Raw genomic sequence first — 17,466 nt, forward strand, 5'->3', positions numbered from 1 at the left:
TTCCACTTGGGGCTGAAGGAAGGTGAGAGCCTGAGGGTTTCCATGCCTGCTGATAGGAAAATAGTAGTTAGGTTTTTAAAAACACCTGCTAGAAGGTGAGGAGAATAAGCCAGTGTCATAGACTTGATAGTACTAAGTCTAAAAAAGAGGAGAGCCTTGGGAAGTAATTTGGAGGGGGCACTGTGCTGTTAATACAGAGGGTTCATGTTACATGTAAACCCTAGGAATTTCAGCAACCAAGCATAGAACTTGCTTCATGAGACAAGAAACAGGATACTTAAAATCACTAAAAATACTACACATAATCCATCACCTACTTAATACATTATTTGGCAACATTCACTGAGCATGTGCTGTTATCAGAGTTGCTGTTCCAATTTCTGAGGTTACTAAGACACTGAAATCATGATACAGTTGGTTTAGGGGAGAAGCTGAAAAAGGAAACAAATGATGATAAACATTATTGGGGTATGCTTTAAATGTTTAAAGAAACTTGAGCAATAGGATTTTTTTCTGCAAGGGAGAAATGCTGATAGGAGTGACAGAGAGGGTAAGGTGGGCTTTTCTAAGGTTGAGATGAGATGGTAGGGAGAAAATTCCAGGAAACAAACATGGAAATGAATAAATATGTTATCATGTTTGAGACTATAATCAGAGGTGGGGATATTGATTAGAAAGGCATCTGGAGGTTATGTTTTATAGCCCTATATGACAAGCTGAGTTGCATGTACAAGTGTAAGTATGTGATTCTACCCTGACTTGACCTGCAAAATATTGGATGTGGCTTCTAAGGGGCTCTGGTGAGCATCACTATAAGATGTGAGGGGGGAAGTGATTGGATCAGCATTTAGAAAGGTCTCATGGAGAGCTTTGTAGAAGGAAGAGTGAAGTGAAAGCAAACCGAAGTGAAAAATAAGAAGGGAGTGATCTCTGATCAATAATGGAATGCATGAGGTCAGGTGGGAGAGAGTGGGGCTGAGATGAGGCAGGGAGAGAGGAGAACACTTGACCTTCACCTGTCACCTCTATCTCTCACCCTGAGAGTTCTTCTTCACCTTTGTATTTCCTCCCTTGACCCACCATCTTTCATCTCTCCTTCCTTCACCCCATCTCTCCTTCCTTCACCCCATCTCTCCTTCCTTCACTAATTTTATTCCCCTATTTTCCTCCCTTATAGTTTGCTTCCTTCCTTTAGAGTTTTCATCTATTTCCATTTTTTTTCAACATTTTTTCTCTTCTACCCTTGGATTCAATATAATTTTCTGGAATTGCTGTCCTTTCAGAAGAGTTCTAGTCTTGAAGCAATATATGCATCATTTGTTTCTCCACTAATGAAGTAGTTACTCCTCTGACTCTTGTATCTACCTGTGATCTGGGGGGCCTTACCCAGTAAGGAGCCACCTACTGCTGGGGATGGGGAGAAATGAAATATCCCAGGGTGCAACTGTGTCCAGAGGCTCCCCTTCCAGGACCTGCACATACAATAGCTTTTCATGCACCCAGAGAATCTGATTCTGGGAGAGATTGAAAATAAAAGGAGAAGGGGCAGCAGAGGATGAGATGGTTAGATAGCACTACTGACTCAATGGACATGAATTTGAGCAAACTCTGGGAGATAGTGGAGGACAACGAAGCCTGGCATGCTGCAGTCCACAGGGTCACAAAGAGTTGGACACGACTTAGCAACTGAACAACCAAAGCAGTTAACATCAGGTACCTATCATGCACTATGAGCAAGGATACAAATTGTGAAATCAAGACCTATGTCTGTAACACAGTATGGTTCAATAGTGGAGGAAAATCATAGACAAATGAAATGTTTGTTAACGTTATGATGTGTTAACTGTTACATGAAAAACTACTGGTACAAAAATGTATTGATATTAAAGACTGGAAAAAGGGAGGAGGGCTTTAGAGTAAGAGACTGTACAGAGAAGATTGATTGCCATTTATTATTCCAGATACTGTTCTATGAAATTTATGTATTATTTTATTTAATTCCCTAGACAATTCATAGGGAAAACATTTTCTTATAGATGTAGAACCTAGGACTCAGATTAAGTGACTTGCTGAAGGTCAAATCTCAAGGATGTAGAAGCTTGAAATTTTGACTGTTTCTATTGGACTCCAAGTGTCTTGCTACCACTATGTCACACTGAATATTTGAAAGGCAGGTTGCATGTGTCTTTTGACAGCTTTAAGCTATTTCATGAATATGTATTCCAGCACCAATTAGTGACCTGTCTAGAGAAGGACTACTTAGATCAGCACCCGGTATTATGATATGCACATGAGAATGTCCATCTTCTGGACTTGGACAAATCATTTTGAGCCCCTGAGCACTTGAAAGGTGAGCAGCAACTTCAGACAGAGGTCTGTCGTTTGTGTTACTTAGGTGTATGGAGAAGACACCATGGCATCAGGGAACCTCACGTGGGTGTCAGAATTTGTCCTCCTGGGACTCTCACAGACTCAGGAGCTCCAGCTCTTCTTGTTTCTGGTGTTCCTGCTAGTCTACACCACCACTGTCATGGGAAACCTCCTCATCATGATCACAGTGACCTCTGATTCCAGGCTCCACACACCCATGTATTTCCTGCTGCGAAATCTTGCTGTCATAGACCTCTGCTATTCCACAGTCACTTCTCCAAAGATGTTAGTGGACTTCTTGCATGAGACCAAGACCATCTCCTACCATGGCTGCATGGCCCAGATCTTCTTTTTCCACCTCTTGGGAGGTGGGACTGTCTTCTTCCTCTCAGTGATGGCCTATGACCGCTACATAGCCATCTCCCGGCCTCTCCACTACATCACCATCATGAACACTCGAGTGTGTGTGGGGCTGGTGGTGGCTGCCTGGGTAGGGGGCTTTGTCCACTCCATTGTCCAGCTGGTTCTGATGCTCCCATTGCCTTTTTGTGGCTCCAACACCCTGGATAACTTCTACTGTGACATTCCACAAGTGCTGAGGCTTGCCTGCACAGACACCTCCCTCCTGGAGTTCCTTATGATCTCCAACAGTGGGATGCTGGTCCTCATCTGGTTCCTCCTCCTTCTGATCTCTTATACTGTCATCCTGGTGATGCTGCGGTCTCAGTCTGGGCAGGCGAGGAGGAAGGCAGCTTCCACCTGCATCACTCACATCATCGTTGTGTCTATGATCTTCATTCCCTGTATCTGTATCTATGCCCGGCCATTCACTTCATTCCTCATGGACAAGACTGTGTCCATCAGCTACACTGTCTTGACCCCCATGCTCAATCCCATCATCTACACCCTGAGGAACCGGGAGATGCAGGCAGCCATGAATAGATTAGGCAAGCGCCTAGTGATTTCCAGCAGGAAGTGAAATTAAAATAGGTTGACTTTAAATGACAGATCTTCCCTCTGAACTTTTGTTTTTCCATGTGAGAAACAATGAAAAATATTTATTGAGTGTGGCAGTTGAAATTAAGCTAGTATTTCTACAGAACTTCTCCTGTGTCAGATGTTGTGTTTAGGCACTTTTACACTTTTGTCTTATTCTCAGAAGACTGACAGTGGATATATTATTATTATATTAAACAGTTTGCAAGTGAAAAAACTCAGAGAGAACTGACTTTCTCAACAAAAAAGAGCAAGTGAGGGGCAGAGCCTGGTCAATAGACGGTTCCTCTGACTCCAAGTTTCGAGGCAGGAGATGTGGATGGAATTTGAAATTCAGGGTCTGATATAATCACAAGGGAAAACTTGGAGAATTCCTCATCTGTGGATGGATATCTGTGAAGAATGGCCTACACTTTCATCTGAATTCTAGAGCAATCACATTTTTTTTTCTGTTCCCTGCCTCTATGCCTCATTTTCCATGGTGGTATTTTGGAAGTAGTCTTATTTTTAATATTTTTTCATAAACAATGAGTTTTTATTACATAACTCTTTTTTCATTTTTAATATTATCTAGATATTTCCCATAAGAGTATTTTCCTTTGATTTGTTCCTTTTCTACCAAATGCTCCTTGGATAATCAGAACTATTTTGCTTTCTGCACACAATCTTTACATCACTTGCATGATATGGCTAAGAAGAGGATGCTGTAGTATGGTTGGGGAACCAAAGCCAGAGAGGGCAGGGCCACGTCTATTAGTGATCCTGATTTAGGTATGGGTTCAGTCCAAAGCTGCCAACCTCATGGGGTTTTGCCTTTCTTTTTGAGTTCCTACCCTGGAATGAGGGCTTTCCTGGGGTTGAGGATTGAGCTGTATTCATCTTTAAATCCTCTTAGCACCTAGACATTATCCTATTCAGATAAGCATTTCTGCTTTTTCTTGCACCCTGTTCTTTCCCTTTCAAGTTCAAATCTTTTCATTTGTCGCTCTATAACCAGTATTTATATACCCCATCTCTTTGAGGTATGTTTCCCTTTGTTAACATCTTGGGCAATGTATAACATTGCTCCGAAGTTAAGAAGATAATAAAAACATTTTCTTGTTTCTGCTTCCCTCCCAGCAATAATCACATCTAGGAAATAAAAGCTATAGGCTCTCCAGGCCATCATGGCAGCTTTGAGTTCATCCTTTCTTCACTTATACTTCCCTGCCCCATTTCACACATTTCTCCCCATTCACAGTGGGTGAGATGACAGGAGAGAAAATAAACTCTGTCATGTTTGATCTGGGAGGTCCCACAGAACAGTGTTTTCCCATTCATGGTAAAGTCCTTTAAATATTTGACAATACTTTTCTCATCTTCTAATTTGTCTCTTCTCCAGATGCAGCATCTACATTCATTCAATTGTTCCCATTGTGACAGGTTTCCTGATTCCAACATACTGACCATCTCCTCTATATTTACTGTCATATGACCACATGCCTTATAAAATGTGATACTAAACATACGACACACGTCTCTATGGGAGGATGTGAGCTCTTTTGGATACTATGATAGTCCTCTTTGAAATATATACCCATAGGATGCTGTTGATTGCAAATCACAGCATCCAAATCACAATGGCTTAAAGAATGAGATTATCTCACTTATAAAGATTAGAAGTGAAGAAGTGAAGTCACTCACGACTCTTTGTGACCCCATGGACTGTAGCCTACCAGGCTTCTCCATCCATGGGATTTTCCAGGCAAGAACACTGGAGTGGGTTGCCATTTCCTTCTCCAGGGGATCTACCTGACCCAGGGATCGAACCCAGTCTCCTGCAATGCAAACAGATACTTTACCCTCTGAGCCACCAGGGAAGCAGAGAATAGGCAATTCTAGAGTTGGTTAATTCTTCAGTTCTAACATTTTAGAGGCCTGGGTTGGCTGCTCTATAATTCCCTGTCTTTCCCATCATGATGGCAATGTGGCTATTAAAACTACAATTATCATACCTTTATATCCAAATAGTTCAGCAAGAAGGAAGAAGGGCATTCATGTACTTTTTCTAAAAAACCTGGGGTGAATTCTTTTTCTAGTTCCATTCCTGCATTCCAGCAGAATTCCCTTATGACTTTTTGGCCAGAAACTTGGGTCATATGGTCACCCCAATCTACAGGGAAGGATGGGAAGTGAATGGCTGGTTATTTCATCCAGAAAAAGGGGATTGAAAATGACAATCAACAGTGTCTGCCATATGGCAGAAGCCCCTGGTTGCAGGATGGTAGACATGAGAGTCAGAAATCTTGACAAGGAACAAAGTTTGTCATGGACAGGGTCATAAAATCAAATGCCTAAAGGAAATGATAAGTAACATTAAGACGTTAAGTGGGCCCAGTGAACCTAAGGTGAAGTAGATGGTACACATGCAGGCCAGTGGGCTCTTTCCCATCCTTATGCAGAGCTCCAATATCTAAGTCTTTACACAACAATCAGAAGGATTTTATCTAGAGATACTAAATAGCTCCAGAGAAACAGTCCAGGCCGTCTTTCCAAATTGGCCATCTTCCCAAATTGACCATATTCCCAACTGGCATTCAGGGATCTTCTGACAAAACAACTGATCTGATCATCCCAAACAGAAGCCTCAATGAATACAGCTCTTTACATGAGAATTTATACCTTTAAGACATCTCTGATGGAAGTTCTGCTGTGTTTATGATGTGAATTTGACTCAACTCAAAATTTATTGATCCTAAATGAATAATGAACTATCAGGTCAAATGCTACTCTTCAGTTATTTTATTTATATGATTAGTGAAAGCAACTCTCTTAAAAGTTGTTGATGGAAGGCTGTAAGTCATTCCAGTGATGGTAGATTAATTATGATCCAGAAAAAATATTATGGTCCAGAGAGTTCTTCCCTTCTTCTCAGCCTCATTAATTTCTTGATTTTGCCATCCCACTTGTATTTATAACTGAACTCAGGGATGATTTAAGTGTAAGTGAAAGACCTTAACAAACTTGCTGATGTGGTTTACTTCATATATGATCCATTAAAAGTGGTGTATCAATCAGGGTTCTGCTAGAGGAACAGAACCAGTACAGAAATGGAGCAGGACCCTAGTCCTTGCCCTCCATGTCCTTTGCCTGTCTTTTGTTAGTGGAAAAACTTTAGCCAAAGAATAACAAGTTTAATCAGAGAAGTGAGAAAATATAGAAACAAAGGAAAACAGTCCAAAAAGAATAAATAATTATATATTAGTCATTAAGCATAGTCAAGGACCTATAAATAATTTTCTGAGCCATATCCTGTGAGCTATCTTGTAGATACTAAAATCTCTGCCATGTGGAAGAAGTTATGACCAGACTGAAGCCATGACATAACCTGCCACAATTCCAAGAATTGGCCTCAAGAAAATGGAAACAGACAGATTCTGGAACTGAAGATTGATTGTACCTAAAATAATCAAAATGACACTTTTCAGAACACCATATGACCAATTGGAAGATGACTGTCAGAGTTGACTTGCTGTTTCTCTTTGTAGGTCCCTCTTTCCATCTATAAAAGCTCTTGTTGAGGGGGGAGGCAGTTGGCCTTTGAGTAGAAGTGCTCCTTCCTTTTCCCACCCCCACCAGTTGCCAATATCTGAAGTAAAGCAAACTTGCCTTTCCACCAATCTTACCTCTTCATTGACTTTCCAGTAACGAGCAGCCAGACACCACTTTCAGTTACAGTATGATATGGAAATGTTGGGAAGGAAGAAAAATTTTCCTTTACCCTTACAGGTTCTCCTGCTGAAACTATAAAGGAAATTGACATGAGACAGTTTAACGGGAAAAAGTCAAGCAAGATTTGAGAACATGTACACATGGGAGAGACCCAGGCAAACTGAGTAACCCATAAAAATGGCTGAAACCTTCACCTTAAACACCATCTTTAGCTACAGACAAAAGAGGGTATTGGAGAAAGGGGTGTAGGACTTGCAAAGGGAGAAAGACAATTCACATAGAGATGGAAAAGAAAGTGTTTGAAAAGTAAATATTTGTTGGGCCATGTAGAGACATTGGAACACAGAGTGGACACTGATCCCTAGGCTCTGTTTCCCCACCCCCACCCCCACTCACACTTATGCCACATTCTTTGCAGGTGTCTCTGATGAGAGCTTTATTATGGGAACAGGTCCTCTATCTAAATTCTTTAGGCAGTTGAAGGAAAAGCTCAAGGTTTCTCCCTGAGTCTTTTGAGCCTTGATTGTTTTCAGCTCAAAATAAGCCACATGCCATGGAGACAGAGAGAGAATAAGGGAAATTTCTTGAAGGAATTCCTTACCTGATTGTGAGACTGGCAAGGTAAGTATGAAACATGTAGGCTGGCCAACAGGAAGGGCAGGCTGGAGCTCTTAGGTATAAAGCTACAGTCCAGAATCTCATCTTCTTCAAGGAAACCCGTGTCCTGCTCTTAAGACCCTTTAACTTATTGAATCGGGCATGTCTAGATTAGCTAGGGTGGTCTCCTTTACATAAAACCAACTGATTCTAATAAATAAACAAATAAAACCAACAGATTATGCAATAGAATCAATCATGTCTATAAAATATCTTCCCAGCAGCACTTAGACTATGTTTACATAACTGAGACCTATAGACTAGTCAAGCTGACACATAAAATGGACCATCACAAGGGGAGAAATCTTAATCATCAGTGATGCTGGGCTCCCTAATGAGGAGGTAAATGAAGCACCTTCTAAATGCATCCTGCATCCATTAAGCAGTTTGAAGTTAAGTCTGACAAATACATAGTTTCTTAGATGTGTTACACACAGGAAAATCATTTTCTCAGTTCATTGTCCATGACTAGGTCTTTAGCATAATGACTCCATTCCAGCCATTCTGGGGTTTGGAAATCATTATTTTGGTGGCTGGATGCAGTAAATAGATGAAGTTTGGTGAACATTTTATAGACTTACATGTGCCCAAATGGGAGAAAATATAAACTGGAACATATCAGGTTTCACTTATTGAAATATAAATCAAAATCTGAATCAAAATCATCCACATGATAATCAGTGAGGTGGACACATCCTGCCCCCTTCCCCAGAATCAACCAGGGCTGCTTTTCTAAGTGACTCAATTTTATTTTATTAGTTTTTTCTTAGTGGCTCTATTTCAAAGTGGACTAGAGCTCTAAATAAGATTTTTTTAAAAATCTACACCTCTTGTATGTAGAAGAGTTTCACATAATACTCTCACCTGCCAAAGGCAGATACTCCATTTTGCCAGGAATAAACATTTGCAGTGAAATAATTCAGACCAACCTGTAAGTCCTATGCAAATCAGAGGGCTCTGTCTAAGAAATGAGTTTTTTTTAACAGCACTTCAGTTTTAAAACTTTAGTTTTCAATTAATTCCAGGGTTGGCCAATTCCTCATAATGAGCATTATATTTGTTTCTTATATCAATCCTTGTATTAGAGTCAGTAAGAATTCACAAGTAAAGAATGCTGGCATTTTATAGATGACGTAGTAGACTTGGGTACTGGTGGTAAGTCAATACTGGGGCTTTGGTGGACAAAATAAAGGACAACATTTACAGAAAAGTAAGTTTCTATTGTATTGATAGTACACATTTGCCCATCTATGGCTATCCATAAATAAAAATTAATTACGCCTCAAAGTAGAAGAAAAGGAAGAAGGGAAGAAGGAGGAGAAGAAGGTGAAGAAGAAGGTGGAGAAGAAGGAAAGAAATCAGATCAGTTGTCTGGAAGATTTCAGGAGAGAGAGAACAGTCCCTGTGCTGAGAAGCAAGTCTGTGGTTCTCAAAGTGTGATCTTGGAAACAGGGACATCGGCATCATCTGAGGACTTGTTACAAATGCAAAATCTTGGCCTTTTCATTGACCAATAGAATGAGAAAAGCTGGAGCTGGGGCACAGTCATTTGTTTTCCAACAAGCTCTGCAAGTCATTGTCTCAACAGTGAGAATCACTGGGTAAGAAATGGGTTCTTCTAAAAGTCCCAGAGTCTGTTTCTTTTGAAGAGACTCATCCTTCTAGATCTTGGCCTGAGAATCCTACATTCTACAAATCTATAAAATTGTATTGTCCTTGTCATTTTGGTCCCAAGGAATAAGCCTTAATGAATATGTGTTTTTGAGACATTTAACAACTTTTTAACTACTCCCATTGCTCCCTTTCCCCCAGTGGTAATCAGCCCAATTCTGCTTCCAGAACTGAGTCCAGTAGTTTCTCCCCAAAGACATTCCCTCTTCCCCAAGGGTCACATCCATTGTTGGATAGGTGACATATGGGCAGTGACTGGGAAGCTAAATCTGCAGAAAAAAGATCTCCAAGAAGATGGAAGACCTGAAGGCTATCTCCCAGTCTAGGCTGAAGAGACCAGGGTTTTCTCACCTGTAGATAGCGCAGCTGTAAGAAGTTTCCAGACACACTTGCTGGAGAGTGCAGAGAAAGAGCAAGAGATTTAGACTTGATAGTAAGGCTGAAGTGTGAGGAAAGCTTCAGAAAGTAACGCAGGGGAAATGAGGTATCAAAAACAGATTCCTCAAGTTGCATGTACAAAACCAGGCTTTCAACAACCAAGTGAAAACTTGGTCATGTGATTTACAGGGTGGATGCTGAGAGCAAATGATAATACACTACACAATTCTTTACATGGTCACACTGAACAAGATCACATAAAGCAAATAATAATGGAATACATCACAGAATTCTTCACATGGTCATACTGAACAAGGTCACATAATCATCTGCTAATAAATTATGTTAGCAAACCTTTTTTAGCAACTGCTAAATCAGAGATGTTATTGTAGGTGCTGGGTTGAATAAGTTATTGAGTTTAAAATCTCATTCAAAGGGACAACAATATGATAAATATATAAAGGAAATATTTATAAAATATTATTTGAATCCAGAGAAGTTAGGGATTAATTCTGCATGGGAGAAATGAAGGAGTCACAGAGAAGGTGATATCTGAATCTTCTAAGTTGAGAAAGTTACAGAAGGTACTTCAGGAAGTAGAATTCATTCCCAAAGCTACAGAAATAACCAAGCATATGACATGTGCGAGAGACCATGGATTCCTTGAACAGCAACCAGTTCCTGGGTAACAGGGATACTGATGAGAAGGGTAGATGGAGCCTACATCTTAGAGCTTGGTGTCACACACGGAGAGGGAGTTGCATACACGTATGTAAGTATATTTTCCTACCCTGAATTAACCCACAAAGCAAGTTAGGCAATTTCTAAGAGTCTGGGTTTTAAGCTGTGGCTCCTCAGTAGTCATTAAAAGATTATAATGAGGTAGGATCAGATATGTGTTTAGAAAGGTCTTTGTGACAATGATATAGAAGATGGACTGGAGTGGATACAGATGGAAGCAGAAGGATGAGACAGTAAATTGCAGGAGGCAGGTGACGGAGGGGACTGAGACACGGCAGAGAAGTGGGGAGGCCACTTGGCCCTCAACTGTCACCTCTATCTCTCACCTCCCTATCCTTCTTCACCTTTGTTCCCTTCCATCTCCTGCTCCTCCACCTTGTCATTACCTTTCCTTTCTCCTCCTTAATCTTATCCTCTTTATTCCTTTGTCTACTCTATTTCTTTTATTTCAATATCTTCCTGTGTCTCTCTCCTTGTATTCAGTAACATCTAAAACATTTGTGCCTTTTGGAACAGCTCTTGCAGTCCCCTTCATACAAGATCCATCACCCATTTCTTAATGCAGAGAATCTCTCCCCACATTCTTATGTCTAAGCACACACACCATGTATGTCCTGGCTTCACCCAATAAGGGGCCACCACACCAGTGAGGGGGCACCCCTATAATTATTTATGTACTCAGAGTCAAACCCCATGTTTTTTGAGCATTGACTGTGAGCAAACATGAGAACTTCAGGGCACAAATAAATTTTGAATCAAGACATAGGTTGGCTGAATTGTGGGCAGGCAAGCACATTATGGTTGAACTGTGGAGGAACCTAGAAATATGAAAAGTTCACTAACATTTTAATGTATTAACTATTGCATGAGGAATGACTGGTACAAACCTAGAAATATGAAAAGTTCACTAACATTTTAATGTATTAACTATTGCATGAGGAATGACTGGTACAAAAATGTATTATAGACTCTAAGAAGGTAGGATGTCTTCAGAGTAGGAGACTACACAGAGGACAGTGATTAGCATTTATTATTCCAGATACTGTTCTAGGAACCTTATATGCTATCTCATTTTTACCCCTAGACATTCTATAAAGACAACATTATTCTTCCCACCTTACAGATGTGGAAACTGAAACAGAGCTTGAGTAACTTATTCTAGGTCAAATCTCAAGGAATAAGAACCTGGAATTTAACTACAAATCAGTTGGACTCTAAGTGTTTTCTATCACTATATTAATACTGAATCTTTTTTAAAAAATTAATTTATTTTAACTGGAGGCTAATTACAATATTGTGGTGGTTTTTGCCATACACTGACATGAATCAACCACAGGGGTACATGTGTCCCCCATACTAAACTCCCTTCCACCTCCCTCCCCATCCCATCCCTCAGGGTTGTCCCAGTGCACTGGCTTTGAGTGCCCTCTTTCTTGCTTCAAACTTGGACTGGCTATCTATTTCACATATGGTAATATACATGTCCCATCATTTCATGGGAAATAGATGGGGAAACAGTGTCAGACTTTAGTTTTCTGGGCTCCAAAATCACTGCAGATGGTGACTGCAGCCAGGAAATTAAAAGATGCTTACTCCTTGGAAGGAAAGTTATGACCAACCTAGATAGCATATTCAAAAGCAGAGACATTATTTTGCCAACAAAGGTTCGTCTAGTCAAGGCTATGGTTTGTCCTGTGGTCATGTATGAATGTGAGAGTTGGACTGTGAAGAAGGCTGAGCGCCGAAGAATTGATACTTTTGAACTGTGGTGTTGGAGAAGACTCTTGAGAGTCCCTTGGACTGCAAGGAGATCCAACCAGTCCATTCTGAAGGAGGTCAGCCCTGGGATTTCTTTGGAAGGAATGATGCTAAAGCTGAAACTCCAGTACTTTGGCCACCTCATGTGAAGAATTGACTCATTGGAAAAGACTCTGATGCTGGGAGGGATTGGGGGCAGGAGGAGAAGGGGATGACAGAGGATGAGATGGCTGGATGGCATCACTGACTCGATGGACATGAGTCTCAGTGAACTCTGGGAGTTGGTGATGTACAGGGAGGCCTAGCGTGCTGCAATTCATGGAGTCGCAAAGAGTCAGACACGACTGAGCGACTGATCTGATCTGATCTGAATATACATGTTTCAATGCTATTCTCTCAAATCATCCCACCCTCACCTTCTCACACAGAGTCCAAAGTCTGTTCTTTATATCTGTCTCTTTTGCTCTCTCATATGTAGGGTCATCATTACCATCTTTCTAAATTCCATATATATATATCATTAATATACTGTATTGGTGTTTTTCTTTTTGACTTACTTCACTCTGTATAACAGGTTCCAGTTTCACCTACCTCATTAGAACTGATTCAAATTCATTCTTTTTAATAGCTGAGTAATACTCCATTGTAAATATGTACCACAACATTCTTATCCATTTATCTCCTGATGGACAAATAGGTTGCTTCCATGTCCTAGCTATTGTAAACAGTGCTGTGATGAACATTGGGGTACACGTCTCTTTCAATTCTGTTTTCCTCAGTAACACCGAATCTTTTAAAAGTAGGTCGCATGTGTCTCTGGATGGATCTAAATATTTCATGAGTATATATTCTATTACCAAGTTGTACACGTTCCAGGGGTAGGACCATTTAGTGAGCAACTGGAATTAGGATGTACACATAAATATCCATCATCTAGATCTGAGGAACTCAATTTGAGTCCCTGAGCATTAGTACATTACTGTCTGTGGTGTGTTTTCTTTAGATGCCTGGAGAAGACACCATGGAACTGGGGAACCTCATGTGGGTGTCAGATTTTGTCTTCTTGGGGCTCTCACAGACTCAGGAGATCCAGCTAGTCTTGTTTCTGGTTTTCCTGTTTGTCTACACAACCACCATCACGGGAAGCCTCCTGGTTATGGTCACAGTGACCTCTGATTTCAGGCTCCACACACCTTTGTGAAATTTGCACACCTCACACTGCTGTGAAACTTGGCTGTCATAGACCTCTGTTTCTCCTCAGTCACTGCCCCAAAGATGCTGGTGGTCTTCCTTGCTGAGAAGAAGAGAAGAAGATGGTCTTCTTCTCAGCAAGGAAGACCACCATCTCCTACCAGGGATGCATGGCCCAGATTTTCTTCTTCCACTTTCTGGGAGGTGCCATGGTCTTCTTCCTCTCAGTGATGGCTATGACCACCTTGGTTGCTGTATCCCGGCCCCTCCACTATGTCACCATCATGATCACTCAGCTCTGTGTGGGGCTGCTTGTGACAGCCTGGATGGTAGGTTTTGTTCATTCCATCTCCCAACTGGCTCTGATGCTCCCACTGCCTTTTTGTGGCCCCAGTGTCCTAAATAACTTCTACTGTGATGTTCCACAGGTACTGAGACTCGCCTGCGCTGACACTTCTGTCCTGGAGTTCCTAATGATCTGCAACTGTGGGATGCTGGATGTCATCTGGTTCCTCCTCCTCCTCCTGGTCTCTTACTCAGCCATCCCTGGTGATGCTGAGGTCCCACTCAGGACAGGCAAGGAGGAAGGCAGCTTCCACCTGCACCGCCCTCATTGTCATGGTGTCTATTGTCTTCATCCCAAGCACTTACCTCTATGCCCGGCCCTTCATTTATTTCTCCATTGACAAGGCTATATCCATCAGCCACATGGTCATGACTCACATGCTCAGCCCCCACTGATCTACACCCTGAAGAAGCAGGAGATATAGGCAGCAGTAAAGAGATTAGGGAGGCACCAGGCTGCTTTGTAAAAGCGAGTGACAGTGGGTCACTTCTCTCTGGCTTTGGCTTTTTGGTTTTCCATCAATAAGCTGGAGAGAGCGCTGCTGTATCTGGCCTTTTCATAACTTGAAAATGAGCAACTTATCCAGATTTTGAGGATAAAGTTAACTATTGTTACTTTTGTTTGTGTTGGATGATTTGAACTCTCCTATGACAATAAGATGTGTTGCCATGGACACATTCTGGAAAGCCACACCCTCCTTTTTGTCTTCTTGGCAGATAGTTTTCTGTTAGGATGACAGCATTCCCCAAGAAGAGCAGTTCTAGTTTCTGTATTTGACCTCTTTTCCCAGGACCGTGTTTTGGTGTGAGGCTGGATTGTTGTAAACTGAACTATATTTTGTCTTATGCCTTAAATTGGAGACCATGTCCATCATTTATCTGACAGATGACCTTGAATGAGACATATGGCCTCTCTTGAACTCATAACTTCTTCCTCAACAAACTCACTGAAATTAATATCTGACCCCAAATCCCTCAGGCTTATTATAAGTATCAAATCAAAAAATTGTGAAAAAACACTGAGTTAACCATATAATTATATTTTATTTAATTTTCAATTTAGAAATCATGAGTATTCCAATTTTCCACTGTATGTTTTAGTATAGTATAATTATTGCAAGCAAATGATTGTGTGTAATAAGCATGTAAGTTATAAGACACTATATTATATGAACACATGTACATGCTCCTCAGTTCAAGAACCACGTGATACCAATAGCTTATACCTGCCTATAGGACCTCTTCATCACATCACTTCACCCAGATGAAATCACTTTCTTGAGTTTTGTGTTTATCATTCCATCATTCATAAAAACAATTTTATCACATTTTAACATAAGCACTATATTGTTTTATTGAGTTTATAAAATATTAGACTTAAGGTAATAGTCTGGCATTTGATTTTTTTCACTCAACATTTTGTTTCTAAACGTCACATATTGTTCTGTTTGGCTGTAGTTCATTCATTTGCTCTGTTGTACAATATTCCAACATGAGACTAAGCTTACTGGGAAGGTTCCCAGTTTTTGCTCTTGGAACAATGCTCTTTTGAATAATCTTCAGCTTGTCTCCAGTTGTCATGTTGAGGAGCTATGGGTCATTACTTGGAAGTGTAATTGCTGGATCATGAGATCTTCAAAGTTTTAGGGCTAAGTTGTTTTCCAAAGGAGTTGTACCAAATTACTTGGTTATCAGCAGCACTGCAGTGTTTCCCTTGATTCTCATCCTCCTAACAGTTGATTGTCATACTTTTTCATTTTTCTCAATTAAGCAGGTAAAAAATGGTATTTCACTGTAGCCTTGATTTGCATTTCTGTAACATTTCCCCATGTTTTAATTATATTCAAATTTCCCATGAATGCCTTTAGCATGATTTTCTATTGCCTGTTTCTTGTTAATGTAGAAGTTCTTATATAATTTGGTTACTGGTCTTTTTCAGTTTTATTTGTTATAATACCTTCACCCAGTTTGAGGGCTCCCCTGATGGGTTAGATGGTAAAGAGTCTGCCTGCAGTGCGGGAGACCCAGGCTCAATCCTTAGGTTGGGAAGATCCCCTGAAGAAGGAAACAGCAACCCACTCCAGTATTCTTGCCTGGAGAATCCCATGGACAGAGGAGCCTGGCAGGCTACAGTCCATGGGGTTGTACAGAGTCGGACATGACTGAGCGACTTCACTTTCTTTCACCCAAGTTGTGGTTTGTCTTCTTTATTTTGGGTATTAGTTTTCACATAGTCATGTGTATCAATCTTTCATTTCTGTGTTAGTGTTTATTGAGACCTAATATTTAAACATAGATTCTTTTCTCAGCAGACAGGAATGCATTCTTGCTTCTCTTAAAGGATACTGATTGTATAATCTTTTCTTCTGTCTCCCACATCATTTGTTTGTTTCTCATTCATTTTTTTGTTTATTTTGTTTTGTCCTTTTGTGTTCGTTGCCATTTTTATTTTATTTATTTTTTTATTATATTGGAGGCTAATTACTTTACAACATTGTGGTGGTTTTTGCCATACATTAACATGAATCAGTCATGGGTGTACATGTGTTTCCCATCCTGATCCTCCCTCCCTCTTCCCTCCCTATTCCATCCTTCAGGGTCATCCCAGTGCACCAGCCCTGAGCACCCTGTTTCATGCATTGAACCTGGACTGGCAATCTATTTTACATATGATAATATACATATTTCAATGTTATTCTTTCAAAGCATCCCACCCTCGCCTTCTCCCACAGAGTCCAAAAGTCTCTTCTTTACATCTGTGTCTCTTTTGCTGTCTCGCACATAGGGTCATCATTACCGTCTTTCTAAATTCCATATATATGAGTTAATATACTGTATTGGTGTTTTTCTTCCTGACTTACTTCACTTTGTATAATAGGCTCCAGTTTCATCTACCTCATTAGAACTGATTCAAATGCATTCTTTTTAATAGCTGAGTAATATTCCATTGTGTATATGTACCACAGCTTTCTTATCCATTCATCTGCAGATGGACATCTAGGTTGCTTCCATGTCCTGGATATTATAAACAGTGCTGCGATGAACATTGGGGTACATGTGTCTCTTTCAATTCTGGCTTCCTCGGTGTGTATGCCCAACAGTGGGATTGCTGGGTCATATGGCAGTTCTATTTCCAGTTTTTTAAGGAATCTCCACACTGTTCTCCATAGTGGCTGTACTAGTTTGCATTCCCACCAACAGTGTAAGAGGGTTCCCTTGTCTCCACACCCTCTCCAACATTTTTTGCTTGTAGACTTTTGGATCACAGCCATTCTGACTGGTGTGAAATGATACCTCTTTGTGGTTTTGATTTGCATTTCTCTGATAATGAGTGATGTTGAGTATCTTTTCATGTGTTTGTTAGCATTTGTATGTCTTCTTTGAAGAAATGTCTGTTTAGTTCTTTGGCCCATTTTTTGATTGGGTCATTTATTTTTCTGGAATTGAGCTGCAGGAGTTGCTTGTATATTTTTGAGATTAATTCTTTGTCAGTTGCTTTGCTATTATTTTTTCCCATTCTGAAGTCTGTCTTTTATTCTTGCTTATAGTTTCCTTTGTTGTGCAGAAGCTTTTAATTTTAATTAGGTCCCATTAGTTTATTTTTGCTTTTATTTTCAATATTTTTGGTGGTGGGTCATAGAGGATCCT

The 17,466-nt window shown here is 40.5% G+C and overlaps 1 protein-coding gene and 1 pseudogene across 1 annotated transcript; both read left to right on the forward strand.

Moving 5' to 3' along the window:
- The first annotated feature begins 2,313 nt into the window (after positions 1–2,313).
- LOC139177747 (olfactory receptor 4D1-like) lies at positions 2,314–3,399 on the forward strand. Its single transcript, XM_070774400.1, has one exon. It carries the CDS (start codon positions 2,414–2,416, stop codon positions 3,347–3,349), a length of 936 nt encoding a protein of 311 aa, XP_070630501.1. The 5' UTR covers positions 2,314–2,413; the 3' UTR covers positions 3,350–3,399.
- Positions 3,400–13,303: 9,904 nt separating this feature from the next.
- LOC139177748 (olfactory receptor 4D2-like) lies at positions 13,304–14,777 on the forward strand (annotated as a pseudogene).
- Positions 14,778–17,466: the final 2,689 nt, after the last annotated feature.

This window comes from Bos indicus, chromosome 19 (assembly GCF_029378745.1).
Source record: "Bos indicus isolate NIAB-ARS_2022 breed Sahiwal x Tharparkar chromosome 19, NIAB-ARS_B.indTharparkar_mat_pri_1.0, whole genome shotgun sequence".
Classification (NCBI taxonomy): Eukaryota; Metazoa; Chordata; class Mammalia; order Artiodactyla; family Bovidae; genus Bos; species Bos indicus.